The sequence below is a fragment of the Pungitius pungitius genome, chromosome 3 (genome assembly GCF_949316345.1).
Source record: "Pungitius pungitius chromosome 3, fPunPun2.1, whole genome shotgun sequence".
NCBI lineage: Eukaryota > Metazoa > Chordata > Actinopteri > Perciformes > Gasterosteidae > Pungitius > Pungitius pungitius.
In genome coordinates, this window is record NC_084902.1 from 190186 (window position 1) to 206803 (window position 16618).

The window sequence follows — 16618 nt, forward strand, 5'->3', positions numbered from 1 at the left end:
CACAGAGCCTCTTGCGTGTGTCGACCCATTTTTCTGGACTTGCGTCAAAAGTTCCGTGAGCCTCACGCAGCCTGCAAGGCTGTGATTGGTCTGCTAACTGCATCCTTTCAGGAGTCTCACATTTCCGGTTTCATAGCATAATTCCGCCATTATTAAAACGAAGATGTTTTACGAGAGAATGAATCAGTTTGAAGGGTTTTTGTCGGAAGGAAACGTAAATATGAACTACTGATACAAGCCGCCATTGGCGGACTATAAGGACGCGATGAAGGTGTCCTCATAGTGACGCAGATCTCCACAAACGTCGGTTTGCCGGTTGAACAAAGTTGGAGGAAAATACGGAACAAATATGTCCGCGAAAAAAAGTGCATTGAAAAGCAGCAGTGGCGATGCATGGGGCAAAAAAAGTCTCTATAAATAAATAAATAAACAAACCAACGACTTCCACACACAAAGACGTCACTCTGTGGTTCGTCTTCAACAAAACATGTTACTCCACCTGGTGGTCTGGAGCCTTTTTGAACCATTGTTCTGTTCCAGCCTTAAATACACTTCCTTTGCTCCTTTGTGTTGTTATCAACTAACTTTACATTTAGTTTTTTATGGAGCAATAAGAATGATATATTCTGTAACTAATTGATAAGTTTATCGGGTTTTAAGGCTTTTATTGTTAAGCTCAGCAGGTTGCTAGGCAACGGGAGCAGTGGCGGTAAAGCTGATGACGCAAACAGGAAGTCCCGCCGTAGGCCAGGCCGTCCCATGTCAGAGACCTTTTGGTCCAGACTTTGCGGTTGTTGGAGGACCAGGTCAGGTCTACGAGGGCTGCTGAAGGCTGGAGACACAGCTACAGCGTATGATCGATGGCACTCGTACAGGAAGTGATGTCATAACGGATCGCGTGATCTCTATCTCTGTAAAACGTTAATGTAACTGGCATCGCCCCTTCATCAATGAGGTTGAGAGCTGCCCTTTTTTCCGGTGAGTGGCGAACTATTCCAGCTGGAGCAGGTTCAAGTTCTTCGATGTGTTGCCATGGTGATTTTGTCAAACGTTCTTGGTGGAACCCAAAAGCCTGATCTGCGTAATCTTATCCTGAAAATGAACCGACTAACTCCGTTAGCTACGTACGAGGAACGGGGGCCAATAATGCAACATAAATGTCAACGAGGAAGAAGCTGTGATTTCCGACTCTTGCAAACGCAGCCCTGCCGGAAGTCTGTTGGCGTAAACTGATGGATTGTGCGCATGCGCGCGGCGTCAACAACTCTGTTTACTCGAGGTGTGTGGATCGTTTCGCGGTGGATTTCCTCCAGGCCCGATCACTGTTCGACCACGTTATCTGGAGCATTTTACCTGTGAGCCGCCAACACCTCGGGCTGCCGCCGTTAGAGCTGTGCGCTAGAGTTAGCCGGGAAGCTACACCAGTAGCTAACTTTAGCATTAACGTTGGTGTAGCACACGTTTAGGTGAACATAGCTTAGTTGAGTGTCACAGTACTAAACGTCTTGTTAACGTCCATATTTACCTGTGTTTGTTAACCTGTTGACTTCAGGTGAGTCCCCGTAACTTAATAGATGCTAAAGTTAGCATCTAACGTTAATTACTAAGTTAGTTGTTTCTCCGTTTCATACTTTCACACTTGTAACCAGATAAGTGAACACTAACTACAGATATCTGGTGCTATGAAGAAGAAGATGGTGTCAGATGCAGAGATGGACGGGTCAGACAGAGAAGGGAGGAAGAGAAGAAGAGCTTTGTCTCTGGAGGACTGCCGATGTCCGGTGTGTCTGGAGATCTTCCTGGAGCCGGTGACGCTTCCCTGCACACACACCTTCTGCAAGGTAACACACACACACACACACCTTCTGCAAGGTAACACACACACACACACACACACACACCTTCTGCAAGGTAACACACACACACACCTTCTGCAAGGTAACACACACACACACCTTCTGCAAGGTAACCCACACACACACCTTCTGCAAGGTAACCCACACACACACCTTCTGCAAGGTAACACACACACACACCTTCTGCAAGGTAACACACACACACACACACACACACACACCTTCTGCAAGGTAACACACACACACACCTTCTGCAAGGTAACACACACACACACCTTCTGCAAGGTAACACACACACACACCTTCTGCAAGGTAACACACACACACCTTCTGCAAGGTAACACACACACACACCTTCTGCAAGGTAACCCACAACCACACCTTCTGCAAGGTAACACACACACACACACACACACACACACCTTCTGCAAGGTAACCCACACACACACCTTCTGCAAGGTAACCCACACACACACCTTCTGCAAGGTAACACACACACACACCTTCTGCAAGGTAACACACACACACACACACACACACACACCTTCTGCAAGGTAACCCACACACACACCTTCTGCAAGGTAACCCACACACACACCTTCTGCAAGGTAACACACACACACACCTTCTGCAAGGTAACACACACACACCTTCTGCAAGGTAACACACACACACACCTTCTGCAAGGTAACCCACAACCACCTTATGTGGGGTAACACGCCTCCCCATACACACACACACCTGTATGCATGTATGTATTCATATGTGTGTACATATACCTTGTGGGTGACAACAAATGTCTATGTTGTGGTAAGGTGTGCTTCCTGGAGTCGGTGGACAAAGCCGCCCTCTGCTGCCCCCTGTGTAGAAGGAGGGTCTCTACCTGGGCCCGTCTGAACAGCAGGAAGAACTCTCTGGTGGACCAGACTCTGTGGGAACAGATTCAGACCTGCTTCCCTCTGCAGTGTCAGCGCCGCCTCACCGGGCAGGAGGAGGAGGAGGAGCAGCCTGGAGGTACAGAACATAATAATATAATCCTGATGGTCTTGTTGAGGGCAGAGGACTAAGCCCCGTGTAACATCTCAGCTAGTGTGTAGCTTCGTGTTGTGTGTGTTTTTCAGTACTTGTATCTTTCTACATCAGTGTGTTCTCCCAGAGTGAGTCAGCCTGGAGAACTGAAACAGGAATATGAGGACCAGGTCACCAAAGTAAGTTTATTCTGTAATAATTTAATCATTATCACCACTGTTGCATGGTGTATTGATACTAAGAAATGAAATAATCAGTTTTTTCATAATTAAAGGCCATGTAAGAGAGAATGATGATGAAGCTCATTCTCAGTCACTCAAGCATGACGCTTCTGACGTACAAGAACCCTCAGAAATCTTTGGGTCGCTAGACATGCCAGATACCAAAATGAACGTGTAGGAATTGTCATGATATGTCCCCTTTAGGGAATGAATAGATACTTTTATACCATAATTATACTTGCATAAACTCACTCCTACTTGTTCTTAGCTGATGGAGGAGAAGCGATTCCATGAGGAGGAGGAGAGGAAGGCCAGTGAGGACTTCATCCAGAGGCTGCTAGCTGAGGAGGAAAATCTGAGGCAGGAGGAGACAAGGAGACGAGAAGGAGATGAGAAGCTGGCTCGTCTCCTCAGCAGCCAGCTTGTAAGTGAATATGTATACATGCAAACTTTGTGGGGGTCAACAGGCCGGCCAGCGTTTCTGAGTGAGACAAGACCAAGGAGAAAAGGTGATGTGATCTACACAATAAACACTTTGATATGGCGTCTTGAGTCCTGGCCAATTAGCCTTGAGATGTCTTCATTTCCCTCCAACTTTCCATTTTCCACTTCAAATTAAAATTACCGCCGATACTGGATCATCATTAACATTATTATTAACAGGACGGAGCCCTGAGGGACTCCAGTAGTAAGAGGATCAGGTTCCTACACAGAGAGAGCAGAGCCTGAGACAAAGTTCCTCATACATTTATTTATTTGACCTGTTAAAATCAGTTGAGAACCAATTCTCATTTACAATGATGACCTGGCCAAGAGGCAGTAGCACAGATGACACAAACATCAGATTCAATACAGTATGACAAACACATTCCTACCACCTAACCCTAAATCAAATTTAAAAAGGCAAGATAGAGATGTGTTAATTTTTTTTCTCCTTCAGAACTCTGCTCCTGTCTCTCAAGGGAACGTTGGTACTCCTCATGTCAAGAATAAGAAGAAGCTGAAAAAGGAGGAGGAGGTTGGTGGAGGACAAATGGAGAAGTAGGTCCACTGGGGTCCGCTGGGACCAGTAAGTTTAGAGGACTTTGATGATTTCACTGGTTTAATTTGTATTTGTGTCCTAGGTTTCTGTTTCCACTTCCTTCTAACAACGTCTCCTCATCCTGCAGCTTCATATCCAACAAGGTAACAGCTGATGGTCCATGATGTTATTGCTTCAAATGTGTACCATTTAAATCTGTCTCCACTAGGGCTGCAACTGACCTTTTTTTTGTAATCAACTATTTTTTCCATTATTGGACTACTCTTAACGATTATTGACCACAGTGCAGGAGCGTGGAAACAAACAAAGAGGAACGTGTTCCTTTCGGCTTCAACGTGTGGCCATTGGGTTTTGAACCCTCTGCTTAGTACTAAAATGGAAAGAGAAAAACACAGAGCTTTAATGATCACGTTGTAGGCTTTAGTATGTTTTTATTATGTCAGAGTAGATCTCTCGTAAGTAAGTTGATTGTTTGAGTGCTAACTGGAGGTTAACAAAAGGACAGGTTACCACAAGTCAGACTTACTACACTGCATTTAACATCATAGCGTTACAAGACGTTCTGTAAGTGACCTTACGATAAGCTAACAAGGCTAGCGTTAACTTCTTCTTTTCCTTGGTGCATGTAGACAATGGAGACGATAGCGCCCCCAGCACTTCCTGGAGTGTATTGCAATGTTGATTGGGAAAAAACCAGTAGCTCTTAAACCTTTTATAATATACGACGCGTCAACGATTTTTTGTAATTGACATCGATTACGACGACTAATCGTTGCAGTCCTAGACTCTGCCACTCAGAGCTTAGAACCACATTATGACCATTAGCCTCTTCATGCTAAGCTAACCATGCTCCTCATTGTGCTCTTCAAACATGTAACTGTTACATCTCTTATGGCGTGTTTCCGGTACGGGTCGGGTCTGTTAACCATGATTTGAACAGTACCCTTACTTGATAGGCGTGGTGTATTCCAGAAAGTAGTGGTACCGTCACTTGATGGCGTGGTATTTGACGGAAAGTAGATTGACGTCATTCGATCGCACGAAAACTGAAAGCTAACCGCAAACAACAATGGAGACAAACAGCCGATCCTGTTCTTGCTTCTCCATATGTGGCTGTTAAAGTAATGCTGCGCGGCGACATTGTTGCGACGGTGTTGTAGTTTAAAAATAGCGCTTCGTGTGTTGTTTTTCCCCTTGCGGCACGCGCAAATGACGACACTCTTTTAACCAATCAATGTTCTGCAGCGAGTCTAGCTCCACCCTTTAGTACCAAACAACTGTGCCAGGTACCCCAACGGAAGGGTACCCAAAAAGTGGTACGGTACGGTGCGGATTTTTGGTACTTTTCTCAGTGGAGACACAAATAAAAGGGACCCGACCCGACCCGTACCGTACCGCTCGGTGGAAACGCACCATTAGAACCCCATTCTGAGCCCCAAAGACGTCAGCTAATGGGCATCTAGTAAATAAACAAATTCAGACTCTTTGTTTAGGTCACATGTCATAGATGTATAAACACTCTTTGACTTCCTGTTTCAGGAGAACATCCTCCTCCTTCAGGTGGAGCAGGTGGGGCTGCAGGTGGAGCGCCCCCCCCCCGCACTTGATTACTATGGGCAGACGGCTGGATCCTCTTTTGATCTCCACCTTCAAGTCTCAGCAGAGGGATCATCTCAGCAGGAGGTGACCAGCCGAGGCTGTCCCTCCTCTCCTGAGGTGGTGAGGGAGGCGTCTATAGGGGTCGCTGGGTTGGAGGCGGAGCTTATGTGCAGACAGCGGCAGGAGGAGGAGGACCGGAGGTTAGCTTTGCTCCTGCAGAAAGAGCTGGACCAGGAAGAGAAGCAGAGAGCCACCAACCGACGTAAAGGTTCCTCGGATCCTTACCTGCTCCGACATCAAAGCAGGCAGGAGATGAAGTCCGGCAGCTGTGACACCGCCACCCGACCCTCCCGAAGGACTACGAAGATCTCCAGCCCACCCTCCTCATCGACTAAAGACAACTGGTCCTCTACAAAGACCTCCACCCCCTCTTCCTCCAACAGCCGCACTAAACAAGCCACCCTGACGGAGATGTTCTCGTTCAGAGCTGCTGATAGTTCTTCTCCTGTGTCCCAGTAGATCCTCTAAATGTCCCCCCATGTGGAAAAATGTTCTTTTCAACCTTCTCTCCATTGCAGATGAGAGAGTGAAGGATGAATCAGTTGTTTCTGGTGAAACACGTTATTTCATCGTGACCTTTTCTAAGAAATAAAACACCTGTTTAATCCATGGTTGTTTCTACATTTTGTTCAGTTCATTTCTGCTGTTTGTCCTCTGAGGCTAAAATGTTTTCTTAGATTAAAGGTGAGTTTGATCATTATTAATACTGTAAAAAAATCAAGTGCTTTCAACTTAAAACAAGTTGCTGCCTTGTACTCCACACTAGAAAACTATCAATTTACAAATAATGGTGTGTCCTGAGACAGCAGTGAAGTCTGGTCAGATCTTTGGAGTAACGGTTTGGGTTTGTTTCCTGTTTTATTTTGTAGTTTCCTGCCTCATGTGTCGCTGGGTTAGCTTCACTTCCTGCCTTGTCCTGTGATTGTCTACAGTGTCCCCGATTGTTTCCACCTGTGTTCAATCACCTGCACCATCCCAGTGTGTTTAAGGCCTGTGTCGTCTGTCCCTCGTCGTGTCATTGAATGTCTGGTCTGCGTTTTGCCCCTCGGCCTCTTTGATTTGGAGTAATAAAGTGGTTTTGTTGTTGGCACTCTGTGTTTGGGCCCCTCTTTCAGGCCCTGACCCCTGACCCCTGCGCCGTGACAGCCTCAAGGACCAGAAATGTGAGACCGTGGAAAGGATGTAGTTAGTCCCTAACGAGCATTAAGCCACAACACAAGTGGTCTATAAACTCACCATAGACCCTGTCATTACATGAACTTTGGCTTGATTAAATTATATTTTTCTAAATGTTCTCTGAAATATTAATATTGATGGAACTTCATATACTATTGTTCAAGGACCGTTCTATCGTGTCGGTTCGGTTACCTGTAAAACTTAACTACAATTAAGTTGTAATTGTATGAATCATAATAATCTTAGCTACAACAAGGTGTAAATTAGCTTATTTTTTAAAATTGTTCTTGTTCTTCTGAGTTTGGATCCTTATGGTGGAAATGCTCTTATTGTAAGTCACTTTGGATAAAAGCATCAGCTAAATGACATGTAAATAACAGAAAGATGTTACTATGACTTATTGTTCAAATCCTTTTTTTACAGTGTAGAAGTTGCTTTTCTTTCAGCTCCTAAGAACCTCGACAGGAAATCTGCTTGTTTCAGGATAACTGGAGAACTCACAGCTGATTGTGGCTCCACCACCAACTGCCTTCCTCAATTCTATAGCTCCTCCCCTTCCTGTTAGCTTCACCACGTGGATAACTGCTGTCTGAGGGAAGGCAGCCAATAAGACTCACCTCCCTAGTGAGGTGTTCCAGGCTCAGTCAGCTGGGAAAAGGCCCCGATGGAGACCCAGGACTGAGTCTGGAAGTCACAGCTGGTAGATGAAAGGGAAGTTTGGGTCCCCGGCTGGAACTGTTGCTCCAAAGACTCACTGACTTAGTTTACTTTGTAATTAAAGGAGCAGTTTGTAATATTCAGACATGTGGTTTTCTTAAGTTGACACATTTGATGGTAACTTTTACAATTCTGGAACAAGTGGGGACAATGTTACTGCACGGCTAATTCACCAGCGTGAGCAACTAGGAAAGCCAATGCTAACTTTTTTTAATTAAGAGTGTATTTAGCTAGAAAGGTTAGAAAGTGCACTGTAGTGTTTAAATCAGGTAAAATCATTACCTCAATTTTATCAATAGTTTAACGTTGGCAAAATAAATTGTTGATAGAAAAGTGCCGTTAGAGATTAACACCACGTGAAAGTCTCTGGTGGGAACTAACTCCTCATTGTCATCTGACAGAAGAGCAGCAGGCCTCGAGGAGGCTCTGATGGTTTCAACTCGCCCTGGTGGACGTCTTTTCTCATTCGTTGCTCTCTAGCAGAAGAAGTCATTGTTGTACTGGAGAAGAATTCTCCTCCAGGTTTCTCTGTGGACCCTATCCTGAAGGTATCAGTTCTTGTTGCTCTTGGGGGGGGCTCAGCGTTAACAAGAGTCCAGGAGGCCAGGACGTCCTCCATGATCAACGGCATCATCACAATGACAGACCGCCTTGTGATGATGTCATTGATCTCAGAACGAAATCCTGTACAAATGACTGATTGTGGCTGTATTAAGTTGAGTGACACGTTTCTTATTGCTTTCATGTAAACTTTTCCCAGAATTCCAGATGATTGACTATTTTGCCTTGAAATATATATATATACCATTCTAAAGATGACCACGCTCAGGATACTTCCTGTTTTCCATTTATGTTCCTCATGATTCATCAGTTAAAAGAATGAAACAACGTCTCACAGTTTAGTTCCTCATTCTGACTCTGAACTGGATCCTCACTCATTATCATCAGCACATCTTCAGGGTGAGTTTATTTATTATCGCAATATAATAATCGTGATGAAAAAGCCCTCTTAGAAAAGTTGTAGGAATTTAAATGATCAGAAAAATAAATAAAATGATAAATAATTTAACAAAATGGGAAAATAAAAAAAATGATCTCATGTACCTTTAAGACTGTATTATGGTACAAATTGCTTTTCCACTCATTTAATTGCTAAATTATTGGGTGCATCTACATAAACTTAAAGGATTCCAGGACTCCAATGTGATGATCGCATATGAATGTACAGCGACGGCTGCTCAAAGGTTATCAATAGAATAATTACACAAACACGTTAATCAAACTTCAGCTGTCAAAATGTAAGCTTAGACGTTCTCTAACATAATAATTGTAACATGTTGTTAAACACTATTAGTTTTAAGGAGAAAGTAACTTTTTAGATTCCTAAAAATAAAATAATCCATTCATTTTGTACAACATAAAATTACAAAATAAAACTAGCCTCAGTGTTTTACAGTATATACACACTTAACGTCCTGTGACCTCCAACCCTCAGCAAAGAAAAATCCCATCCAAAACAACGTTTGACCTCAGTAAGAGAAACAGAGAAAGGATAAAAATATATAATGTATTATGTATCTATAGTAGAGTATCTAGGGCCGGTGCAAGCTGACCTGAACCAGCCCTAACTGTAGACCTGAACCAGCCTTAACTGTAGACCTGAACCAGCCTTAACTGTAGACCTGAACCAGCCTTAACTGTGGACCTGAACCAGTCTTAACTGTGGACCTGAACCAGCCTTAACTGTGGACCTGAACCAGTCTTAACTGTAGACCTGAACCAGCCTTAACTGTAGACCTGAACCAGCCTTAACTGTAGACCTGAACCAGCCGTAACTGTAGACCTGAACCAGCATTATTGTGTGTATGCATTGTATGTATGTATTATCTTAAAACACAGCTCACCTGTATGTTTAGACATGAGGGATTCAATACACAAAGGATTCAAACTAGTTAAATAGTGGGTGGGTACTGATCATTACATTGATTACTGATTACAAAGGACAAAGGTTTGACGAGGCTTCATAAGGATGCAGATGATGGCTCAGCATAAGCCATCTAATAATAATAATAACACATTATATGTTATTGTTAACACTGTGCTAACCTCTGGCAGATGTGTGTGTCCAGGTGTCTGCGAAGTGTTGCCGTCTCTCTGGTCGCCTTGGCGATCATCTGCATGCTGTGCAACATCCTGCTGTTGGTTCCTGAATTGAAGATCCACTTCTTGCTGGAGGGTCATGTGACCAGAGAGGCCACCTGGGTCACGGGCCTGTGGGGGTCCGGTTTAGTGGTATGTGTGTGTGTGTCATGTGCTGTATGATGCATGTGGTAATGATGACAACTGCAGTGTGTTATTGACTCATGGAAGTTGTGTTATACTGGTGTATTGTCACATTTTTAATTTAACACATGTTTAATTTCTCCTCTCAGCTTAATTCCACCTTGTGTTTCTTCTCACTTTTGAAGTGTCTGTATGTTTCTGTAGAACATTATAGAACTTGTCCGTATGTTATTGTAGAAGCCGTCAGCTATTTATTTCACACAGAATTCTGAGATTCTGGAACATCTTTGTTCCAACCCAGTCTCCAAAAAAAGCGTGAAATGGCTACGTTGGTCCACCGTGATAAACGTAGTCATGTCACGTTTTCCCCCAAAATAACGTTACTATGTTACGTTTCTTTTGGCCCATTCATTTACATTGCTTTGCAAATAGGTCACGTGACTATCAAGTTTCCCGGTAGCAAAAAGAAAAACATGGCGGACGGTCAGCATAATCTCCGTGAAAAACACAATATTTTAAGAAAGCATCAGCATTTGTATGCATTTCGATGGCATTTCTAGCGAGAAGTATGCGTTATTCTTTCATAATCTTCTATCAGAGACTGTAGAAGACCTTCCGTTTATTCGTTTCTGCGAAGATTTGAGTGTCTCTTTGAGAAAGCGTGGCTACGCAACGCCTTTAACGGCGCATTATTAAAAAAACACTTCCAGTGGGGGCGTTACCGTAAAGAAGCGTTCAGCCTTAAAGCCACTAATCGCCAAACAAAACAAACTCAAAGCACACGAATCACATTATGACTTTTTAAACATAAATTCCCTTACTTTTATGAGTTTTCAATGAAAGAATGCATAATTTCCGGGTGTAGGCAAGCCCGGGACATCCCGAATTATGGGCAATTTTGATTTGTCCAGCTTTTTGACAGCTCCAGTCCCGACTTCCAATCACAGCCTCCTAAGTCAATGACGCGCCTTAAACTCTCGGTTGTTGGGTGAGTGCAACTTCCCCCCCCCGAACATTACGTCTTGTTTACATGGAAAAGGGGGGCGGGGCTTCGCCTTCAGAGCGGAGCGTCATTTCTCGCTCCACACGTCTCCTCTTTTTACTGGCCAGGAAAACGGGCGATCTATCCCACGTGGGTCTGGCTCCATTCCATTGGCTCTGACGAATCCACGGAGAGGCGGGACTTATAATTTGCCCGGCAAACGGAGAGATTTGAACTCCATTGCTTGCCCTGTGCGTGAAGTGGCCGTGAGGCCTCCACTAAAGTCTCTCTCTATTTGTTCTGCTTTACTCAATAAAAGTAAAACCTTTACAGATATACTGTACACACACTAGGCTAACATAACGGAGATTCCAGGCTTTGTCCTTTATGTTTTATGGGGATAAAGCCTCTGTAAGTAGTTTTTTCCCAAGCAAATCTGAGTTTCTTCTGTTTTTTGTGTGTCCCATACAAATATCAAAATATATATACTGATTTTCACATCCAAACACACTCACTTATGTTCCCTTTTATCATGACAACAAGAAATTTCAAGATAAACCTTTTGCTTTCATAAATATGACAGTTTTAGTGTGTAAATGCCCAGCAGTGTACAGTCCGGGGGCCCCTATCGGGCCACTTGTTAGATGGTTCGATTAGTCTATCACTACTATACTTTGATCTGACGACTAATTTGCACATCATGCTCGTACCGGCATGGCTTCGCCCTTCCCAGGCATAGTTCATCATCTTCCGGGGTCCTATAGCCAGTGTTGGTAAAGTTTACTTTCTACATTAACTAGTTCAAAGTTTAGTTCACACATTTTAAAAATGAACTAGTTCAGTTCATAGTTCAAAATATTTGAAATAAGTTCACGGTTCCAAAAAATGAACTAGTTTAGTTCTTTTTTTCCATACGTTGCTGCGAGCTATTTTTTTTATTTTATTATTGCCACAGCCCAGAACCACAGACAGCAATTATTTGATCAGTTTTAACACTGAAGCGATGCATCAGATTTAATCTTCATATCCAATTTTGAATCCTTATCCAACCAGGGTTTACATTAGCATTGAGGGGACAGCATTTCCCCTTTGTTGCTTTAATGTTGCTGTCATTCACTCCACACTAGCAGCAGTTGCAGAGTTCACCCCTACACTACATTCTCAAACACATGCTGCTTAAATGGTCTTTTTTAAATAAGGTATTATAAAAAGAAAAACAGGACAGTAATCATTAAGGTGCAAATGTTTGCAAAGAAAGGTCAGATTCCTCCCATCCTTACCGACCTTGTCAGTAACTTCATAAAACTCTTTAAAATTATTATACGCCGCCTCTGCTACACTTATCAATGCGCGTTTACGGTGTGTTTTCTATAGAAATCTGGCACCCCATTGAACGACATTAACCTGAAAGAACGTGCCGTAGAAACCAGAATGAACGAGTTCACAGTAACGTTCATCGGGCATTAATACAGTACGTTCAGTTCACGTTCGCCCAAAATATCAACGAGTTCATGAACTATCGTTCAATGAACGCGTTCAGGCACAACACTGTCCCAAAAGGGCCGGGATCGCACCTCACCCAGCATGCCTCGGCCTTCACTTTTTTCACTACAGAGTTTTGTTGCACCCTGTGACTCCGGCGTTAGACTCCTTCGACTGAGTTTCAAGATGGGTTGGATGGGTTACTGACTAAAATGTATGCCCCCACCCCCTAACTGCCTCAGGGCAAGTTGTAAATATAATAAGTCAAATAAGTCAAACAAGCAAGTTGTATCTGGTTTAACCCTTTTATTCCTGTAGGCGTTTTTTAGGCCTCATGCTGGAAATTGCATTTACACACTAAAACTAGGATAACGCATGTCTGATGATAGTGACAGTGAGTCTGTCGATCAAGATGAGGATGGAGACATAGTAGAGGTTGAAAATCCTCCTTGTTGAACACCCCACAATACATTCTGTGCTCCCTCTGGCATAACATTTCTAATGATATCATGTCCCCCCCTTCAGTATTTTAAGACATTCTTCAGGTTATTGTAGGCCAGTTGAATGTGTATGCCATACAATTTGACACAAAAAAGCCCTTTAAGTTTACATGTTTTGTATGTGGATTTTGTACATACAGTGTTGGTCATTTAATTTCTTTGTTTAATATTTTTGAATTTATGTTTGAATCCATTTGTGGTTAATGTGCTCAAAATGCACTACTTTCTTAATGCTTACATTGCTTGTTTGACCTATTATATTTACAAGTTGCCCTGAGGCAACAGACCTAAATCAAGTTAGGGGGTGGGGGCATATATTTTAGTCAGTAACCCATCAAACCCATCTAACAAGTGGCCGGATAGGGGCCCTCGGACCGTACACTGCTGGGCATTTACACACTAAAACTGTCATATTTATGAAAGCAAAAGGTTTATCTTGAAATTTCTTGTTGTCATGATAAAAGGGAACATAAGTGAGTGTGTTTGGATGTGAAAATCAGTATATATATTTTGATATTTGTATGGGACACACAAAAAACAGAAGAAACTCAGATTTGCTTGGGAAAAAACTACTTACAGAGGCTTTATCCCCATAAAACATAAAGGACAAAGCCTGGAATCTCCGTTATGTTAGCCTAGTGTGTGTACAGTATATCTGTAAAGGTTTTACTTTTATTGAGTAAAGCAGAACAAATAGAGAGAGACTTTAGTGGAGGCCTCACGGCCACTTCACGCACAGGGCAAGCAATGGAGTTCAAATCTCTCCGTTTGCCGGGCAAATTATAAGTCCCGCCTCTCCGTGGATTCGTCAGAGCCAATGGAATGGAGCCAGACCCACGTGGGATAGATCGCCCGTTTTCCTGGCCAGTAAAAAGAGGAGACGTGTGGAGCGAGAAATGACGCTCCGCTCTGAAGGCGAAGCCCCGCCCCCCTTTTCCATGTAAACAAGACGTAATGTTCGGGGGGGGGAAGTTGCACTCACCCAACAACCGAGAGTTTAAGGCGCGTCATTGACTTAGGAGGCTGTGATTGGAAGTCGGGACTGGAGCTGTCAAAAAGCTGGACAAATCAAAATTGCCCATAATTCGGGATGTCCCGGGCTTGCCTACACCCGGAAATTATGCATTCTTTCATTGAAAACTCATAAAAGTAAGGGAATTTATGTTTAAAAAGTCATAATGTGATTCGTGTGCTTTGAGTTTGTTTTGTTTGGCGATTAGTGGCTTTAAGGCTGAACGCTTCTTTACGGTAACGCCCCCACTGGAAGTGTTTTTTTAATAATGCGCCGTTAAAGGCGTTGCGTAGCCACGCTTTCTCAAAGAGACACTCAAATCTTCGCAGAAACGAATAAACGGAAGGTCTTCTACAGTCTCTGATAGAAGATTATGAAAGAATAACGCATACTTCTCGCTAGAAATGCCATCGAAATGCATACAAATGCTGATGCTTTCTTAAAATATTGTGTTTTTCACGGAGATTATGCTGACCGTCCGCCATGTTTTTCTTTTTGCTACCGGGAAACTTGATAGTCACGTGACCTATTTGCAAAGCAATGTAAATGAATGGGCCAAAAGAAACGTAACATAGTAACGTTATTTTGGGGGAAAACGTGACATGACTACGTTTATCACGGTGGACCAACGTAGCCATTTCACGCTTTTTTTGGAGACTGGGTTGCTTTGTTCTCACACTTCAGTAAACTTGTGCGGTTCTTTTTGTTTTGTCATCATTCAGTGAAAACCTTTCAAATTTAAATGAGATATTATAATAATAAAAGCTCAATATGAATGTTCATGGTAAAATAAGATTTATGTTTCCTTTGAGATTCTGGCGGGTGCTCGAGCCTTTTTGCAGAGCAGTCGGACCAGAGGCTGCTGTGCTTTCAGACGTCAGGTCAGATGATATATATCTATATATACACAAATATATATATAACCTCTAACCCTAAATATATACAGCAGGGGAAATAAGTATTGAACATGTCACTATTTTTCTCAGTAAATATATTTCCAAAGGAGCTGTTGACATGAAATTCACCGGATGTTGGTAACAACCCAAGTAATAAATACATACAAAGAAACCAGAAGAAATAAAGTTATGTGTAATAATGTCAAATGACACAGGGAAAAAGTATTTCTGGTGAAAATTTCATGTCAATACTTATTTCACTTGCTCTATATGTATACAAACATATGTACATCTATATACATATATATGTATAAGCAATATAAATACCTGTGTGTCCAGATGCTGTGCCAGGTGGTCTACTCCTGTGTGTGTCTGCTAGCGGCTGGTTTCTGCAGTCTGGTCAGTTTCACTGGTCTCTCTCAGGGCCCCCACTGTCTGTATAACACCACCCCCACCCCTGCCTGGGGGGTCCCACTGCAACCCCAACCAAACCGGTGAGACACTCCAAGACCTCCACTTTAACAAAGTTAAAAGTGGACGTCATGACTCTGAAACTGTAACTCTGGCTGTACACCCCCCCCACCCCCCTCTGGTTTAGTCATGCAGGCTACCTCTACAACAGGACTCTGTGGTCTGGAGTGTGTCTGGAGCCCAGAGGTGTGGTCCAGTGGAACGTAGTTCTGTTCAGTGTGATGGGGGGGGCCAGTGGGCTACAGATGGTCCTCTGCGGGGCCAACATCCTCAACTCAATGGTGGGACTGATCCTTGGTCAGAGGGAGTGATCCTGTGAGGACCAATCACAATCTAGGTGTGTGTGTGTGTGTGTGTGTGTGTGTGTGTGTGTTACAGGTCGGTCCAGAAGATCTTGTGAGGACACTGACTGATGAAATCTTTATTGTATAAAGTTATAAAAACGTTTATTGTGGCAAGACCCTTGTTTTATTTTCAGTTACAGGCTTTAAAAGAATTGAATGAAGAAAAACAACCACCAATAAGGGTCGCCACCCGTCCCTTAAAATACGGAATCGTCCCGTATCTGAGCATGAAATAGCACGTCCCGTTTTGAATAAATACGGGTCGGGGTTTGTCCCATATTTTCCGATTTGTCTTCAATGCAGCATCACATGCAAATAATCTCACCCGAATTTGGTGAAGACTCGTCCAAACAGCTCTGCTGTTGTGCCTCTTGAAGCGAGATCTGCAGGATTGTGTGTAGTATTTACATACCATCTGAGATCTTGAGAATCTCTGCAACTCTGTTTGCTACAAAGATTCGAAACCTTGAAGTTTCAAGTATTTCAGTACCAAAGTGCTATCTGTCCAGAAGATGGAGTCTTCAAGCAGTAGTTTTAGTTCTTTAAGCCAAAGTTTGTCTATACGTCTACAACTGCCGCTGTTAATTCCATGCGTGGATTTCTAACAGGTTTTAGAGGGGCAACCCTGGATTTTCCCATAAGGAATGTACTGTATATTTCAGATATTGAGCTGTAGGTAGGTTACAGTACCGTAACCCCCCTCACTTGCGTCGGCAATTGAGCAGTAATTACCTCTCCGAAGCTACAAGGTTTTAGGCATCTTTTGATGTTGAAGCCTTCCAACAGATGTAGCTCCTTCACCCAGTTTATCCATTCCTGAGCAACTGGGCTGGTATGATGTCATCCCATCTCAGCCCCTTCTGGCACAGGTCCTGAAGAATCCTTTTAGCCTTGAAGACCACCGGAGACAAGATCCCGAGAGGGTCGTAGAAGAAATCAGTAAACATG

The 16618-nt window shown here is 43.2% G+C and overlaps 2 protein-coding genes across 9 annotated transcripts; both read left to right on the forward strand.

Annotated features, from left to right (window-relative positions):
- Window positions 1-715: 715 nt before the first annotated feature.
- Window positions 716-6416, forward strand: rnf168 (ring finger protein 168). 8 transcript variants are annotated; one of them, XM_062560929.1, is made up of 8 exons: window positions 716-978; window positions 1650-1841; window positions 2672-2870; window positions 3000-3064; window positions 3375-3530; window positions 4047-4147; window positions 4231-4291; window positions 5688-6416. In XM_062560929.1, the coding sequence occupies exons 2-8, from the start codon at window positions 1683-1685 to the stop codon at window positions 6264-6266; spliced, it is 1320 nt and encodes a 439-aa protein (XP_062416913.1). In that variant the 5' UTR covers window positions 716-978; window positions 1650-1682; the 3' UTR covers window positions 6267-6416. The 8 variants fall into 8 exon arrangements, with proteins under 8 accessions (XP_062416913.1, XP_062416911.1, XP_062416914.1 ...); XM_062560927.1 differs by having other exon boundaries at window positions 1671-1841; XM_062560930.1 differs by having other exon boundaries at window positions 1689-1841.
- A 3399-nt stretch (window positions 6417-9815) lies between these two features.
- Window positions 9816-16584, forward strand: LOC119219283 (transmembrane 4 L6 family member 5). Its single transcript, XM_037474382.2, has 4 exons — window positions 9816-9992; window positions 14772-14840; window positions 15195-15349; window positions 15454-16584. Exons 1-4 carry the CDS (start codon window positions 9816-9818, stop codon window positions 15635-15637), a joined length of 585 nt encoding a protein of 194 aa, XP_037330279.2. The 3' UTR covers window positions 15638-16584.
- Window positions 16585-16618: the final 34 nt, after the last annotated feature.